The sequence below is a fragment of the Hibiscus syriacus genome, unplaced genomic scaffold (genome assembly GCF_006381635.1).
Source record: "Hibiscus syriacus cultivar Baekdansim isolate YM2019G1 unplaced genomic scaffold, ASM638163v2 tig00002237_pilon, whole genome shotgun sequence".
Classification (NCBI taxonomy): Eukaryota; Viridiplantae; Streptophyta; class Magnoliopsida; order Malvales; family Malvaceae; genus Hibiscus; species Hibiscus syriacus.
Genome location: NW_024061918.1, coordinates 11252821 through 11257643, shown reverse-complemented (window position 1 = coordinate 11257643; position 4823 = coordinate 11252821). Strand labels below are relative to the sequence as shown.

General features: G+C 37.4%; 1 protein-coding gene across 1 annotated transcript; it reads left to right on the top strand.

Moving 5' to 3' along the window:
• The first annotated feature begins 1220 nt into the window (after positions 1–1220).
• LOC120140771 lies at positions 1221–4427 on the top strand. Its single transcript, XM_039155755.1, has 7 exons — positions 1221–1574; positions 1677–1971; positions 2083–2157; positions 2263–2471; positions 2577–2750; positions 3223–3332; positions 3416–4427. The coding sequence occupies exons 1-7, from the start codon at positions 1221–1223 to the stop codon at positions 4425–4427; spliced, it is 2229 nt and encodes a 742-aa protein (XP_039011686.1).
• Positions 4428–4823: the final 396 nt, after the last annotated feature.

The window sequence follows — 4823 nt, the reverse complement described above, 5'->3', positions numbered from 1 at the left end:
TCCTTAAACTCAACTACCATTTCTTAAACCAACTTATATCCATATAAACCATATTTATCTTCCATATCTCATCATGATTCTTAAAATTAAGAATCTTACTAAATTTTCAACTTTGTTATAAATCCTTTCTATCTTCATAAATCTCTTATTTTTATTGATAACAAGTCAAATTCCTTCTCAAAAATCACTTATTAACTATTTTCCAAAATTTCCTTTAAAAACTCAGTTCCTTTAATCTTTCATAACTTCTTCATCTTTTGATTATAAGACAACTTAAGCTTTCCATAAGCTTAAATATTACCTAAGGATCAAAACCCACTCTTAAAATTAACAAATAATCAGCTACAAGGAATTTTATCTTTGCCTTGGAGCTTTCACGGGAGGAAGAAGAAGATGAAGAAGAAAAAGAGAGAAGAGATTTCTGGAAAAATCTCTCATCCTTATCCATATATATATCATTATTTTATTCATATCTTGGTTAAATGACCCTTTTGCCCTTTAATACCTTTTATAATTACTAGCATCTTCAAGGTAATATTTTCAAATAATCACTGAACTTTTCAACTATTCCAGTTTAATCACCAAATTCAGAAATATTACAATTTGGTCACTAACCCGGTATTAAGGATGTTACATTTTCTCAAATTAAATTCCTTCTAGGTGAGTGGATATTTAAGGCTCTTTTGGTCTATGAAGATGTAACACTAAATCATGGATAGGATAATTGTGCTCATGCGATTTGAGCTAACGGTATGTAAAGAGACCACATTCCCTTCTTGCATCAAAAGACACCCCAAATCAATTAAAGAAGCATCACTAAAAATGGTGAAGTCCTTATCTAACTCTAGCTAAGTTAGAATAGGGGTTGTGTCAAAATGGCCTTCTGTTAAGATAGCAAATGATTAGTTAGTTTGTTATAAGTTTGTTGTTAGACTGTTAGAGAATTAGTTAGAAGCAGTTAGCTCTTGTATTATAGTTTGTACAGTGTACTATATATATTGCAGTTTAGTTGAATAGTAAGATGAACGAGGCATTATTTTAACATGGTATCATTCCAAGGTTTCATTAAAATTTCCAGGCCCTTTCTTGTTGGATCCCTCTGCTTGGCCCACTTCTAAAACTAAGTAATGTGGCTCGGTATCATCCTCACATCAGCACTTCTCTTCTTCGTTCTCCCCAAATTCCTCTCCTAGGGATTTTGCTCGACTATCTTCACTGCAATGCCTCCAATCAACGATTCGGCCGTGGTTGATTTCCATCATCCACTTTTCTTGAATCCATCAGATACTCCAAGCACTCCACTCATCTCTCATCAATTAGTTAGATTGGAGAACTCTAATATTTGGAGCAGGTCGATGCGAATAACACTTTTGGCAAAGAACAAACTTGGCTTCGTTGATGGTTCTTGCCAGAAAGACAGTTATGGTCCTGACTTGCATCCTCAGTGGGAGAGGTGTAATGTAATCGTGCTATCCTGGATTCTCAACGCTGTGAGTAAGGAGCACTCGACAGGCGTCGTCTTCGCTTCAAATGCGGCTTCGGTTTGGGACGATCTGAGGGAGCGCTTTGATAAGGTGAATGGCTCCAGGATTTTCTTCCTTCATCGAGAAATAGCTACAATTTCTCAAGGTGAGTTGAGCATTTCAACTTACTTCACTAAATTAAAGATGTTATAGGATGAGTATATTGCTCTTGTGTTGATTCCTTCCAGTGAGTGTGTGAATTCGCAGCAGTACTCCAGGCATATTACTCAGCAGCAGCTTCTTCAGTTTATCATGGGCTTGAATGAGACATATTCGTTGATTCGAAGCCAAATCCTGCTGATGCAACCTCTTCCTTCGGTTAACCAGGCATATTCCATGGTTGCTCAAGAGGAGTCTCAGCGAATCCAGCTATCTTTTATGCCAAGTCTTGATTCCTCGGTATTTTATTCCAAAGGTTCTGGGATTCCCGATCGTCGTCGGTTTCAAGGTATTTGTGATTATTGTAAGGTCAAGGGTCACAAGAGGGATAGTTGCTACAGTCTCATAGGATTTCCACCAGACTTTAAATTCTCCAAATGAATGAATGATCAAACTGCAGTAGCTATCTCTGAATCTACTACTGTTCTTGAACCTGCTGTTGTGTATGACCTTACTAAAGCCTCTGGAAAGTTGAGTTCTTCGGCCACTCTGGCACCTTCTTTCACCTAGGAGCAGTACAACCAAATTCTTTGTTTGTTGTCCTCTGCTCCGTCTATTGATTCCACTGTGAATCTGGCAGGTATTGTTGATGGTAATCTTCCTGCCTATAATAAATCATTGACTTGGATTTTAGATACAGGTGCCACAGATCATATACTATCTGATTTTCAATGCTTGTTGTCTCCTGTTTTATGTTCCTCACGGTCCATTCTACTACCAAATGGTAAAACAGTCCTGGTCACATATATTGGTTCTTTCTTCCTGAATTCAAATACAAACCTGTCTAATGTATTATATGTGCCAACTTTTACTCACAATTTGCTTTCTATTTCGAAGCTTACCCGTGACCTTCACTGTTTTGTCCGTTTTAATCCTGACTTTTGCATTTTGCAGGACCTCTCAAGTGGAAGGATGAAGGGGATTGGTAAGGAGTGTAGAGGACTTTATTTTTTTCAGTCACCTGCTTTACCTACTGGTTTGTCGTCTACACATAATTCTTCAAATGTGCAGTCTCCTGTTTTTTGCTCTAATATGTCTTGTGATTCAAAATTGTTTGATTCTGGTCATGTATCTGAATGTATGACTACTACTTCTAGAAATAAAACAAGCATTTGGCATTCTCGTTTAGGACATGCTACTATTTCGACCATGAATAAATTACCCTCATTGCATTTTGTTAACTTGGATTCCAAACTATTGCATTCTTGTCCTATATGTCCTTTAGCAAAACAAACTAGGCTTCCATTTCCTGTTAGTCTTACCTCTTCACAAGCTCCTTTTAACCTAATTCATATAGACTTGTGGGGTCCCTATCGAATTGCAACACTTAGTGGTCATAGGTATTTTTTAACCATAGTTGATGATTTTACCCGTATGACTTGGGTGCACTTGTTGAGATTGAAGAATGACACTGTTATTTCTCTTAATAAATTCATCACTTTTGTCAAAACCCAATTTTCAGCCACTGTTCAAATCATTCGTAGTGATAATGGCACTGAATTTTTTAATTCTCAGTGTTCTGATCTTTTTAGCTCCCTAGGTATTCTTCATCAAAGCTCATGTGTTTAGACTCCCCAACAAAATGGGGTTGTTGAACACAAACATAGACATATTCTTGAAGTTGCAAGGGCTCTTAGGTTTCACTCAAAGGTTCCTATCAAATTTTGGGGTGAGTGTATTATGACAGCTTGCTATATAATAAATTGCCTACCTTCTTCTGTTTTAAATTTCAGAACTCCTTTCGAGGCTCTTTACCATAAATCTCCTGACCTCTCTCATCTAAGGGTATTTGGGTGTTTATGTTATGCTACCAAGCTTAACTATAGAGACAAATTCTCTCTTAAGGCTATCCCTTGTGTTTTCATGGGATATTCTTCAACTCAAAATGGGTACATTTTGTTTAGTCTTCAATCACAACAGTTTCTTGTGAGTAGGGATGTGGTGTTTCATGAAGTAAATTTTCCCTTTCATTTTCCTGTTTCAGAATCCTCTCCTTTTTTCCCTTCACATTCTCATATTCCTGACTCTGATTTTCTGATTCTTGATTCTTCACTACCTATTGATTCTTCTCATATTGATAATTCTTTAAATCCTTTGCATGAAGTTCCTATTATGTCACATATTGATTCTTCCAGTTCTTCACTACCTCTTGGTTCTACACCTATTCCATTCATTTCTCCATCTGATGCCTCAACAGGTGCATCTGGTAGTCCATTTGGCTCTTCATCAAGTCCTTCTAAAGCTGATATTCCTCCTTTAGCACATGATTCATTTGTGTCTAGGCGTTCCTCTCGTGTCTCCAAGCCTCCAACATGGTTAAATGATTATGTAAGTTCTTGCCAATCCACTTCATCCTCTACTAATTACCTTGTTTCCAAGTACATTTCTTACTCTCATTTACCCTCACATACTAAACATTTTTTGGCTTCTATTTCTCATTCTCCTGAACCCACCACTTATCAAGAAGCTTGTCAACATCCGCAATGGCAGAAGGCCATGAGAGAGGAGATTCAAACATTGGAGTTAAATAATACTTGGACTGTGGTACCTTTACCTTCTGGTAAAATTCCCATTGGCTGCAAATGGGTTTATAAAATCAAGTATCGTGCTTCGGGTGTGGTGGAACGGTTCAAGGCTCGGTTGGTGGCCAAAGGGTACAGTCAAAAGGAGGGTGTTGACTATGTGGAGACTTTTTCTCCTGTTGCTAAACTTACCACTGTGAGATTGGTTTTGGCTCTTGCTTAAATTTTTGACTGGCAATTTTTGCAAATGGATGTTCACAATGCATTCTTGCAAGGAGATTTGATTGAAGAAGTCTATATGCAATTGCCTAAAGGATTTTCCAGCCAGGGGGAGCATATGGTTTGTAGGCTGCAAAAGTTTTTGTATGGGCTCAAGCAGACTTCTAGACAATGGAATAAGAAACTGTCTGAAGCACTTACATCAGTAGGGTTTCAACAGAGTAGGCATGATTACTCAATGTTTATAAGGCGAGTAAAAAGCAAGTTAGTGATTGTGCTTGTGTATGTAGATGATTTACTGATTACTGGCAGTGATGCTACTATGATAGAAGAGCTCAAGTGTATATTGAATTCCAAGTTTAAGATGAAAGATTTGGGTGAATTTAGATACTTTCTTGGG

What these genes read in the sequence shown, in the direction of transcription:
- LOC120140771 (XM_039155755.1), top strand. Translation starts at nt 1,221, where the DNA reads ATGCCTCCAATCAACGATTCGGCCGTGGTTGATTTCCATCATCCACTT. An exon ending in AATTGTTTGATTCTGGTCAT is followed by an intron (nt 2,751 to 3,222) that starts GTATCTGAATGT and finishes TTAGCTCCCTAG; the next exon opens with GTATTCTTCATCAAAGCTCA. An exon ending in CTCTTAGGTTTCACTCAAAG is followed by an intron (nt 3,333 to 3,415) that starts GTTCCTATCAAA and finishes TTTAAATTTCAG; the next exon opens with AACTCCTTTCGAGGCTCTTT.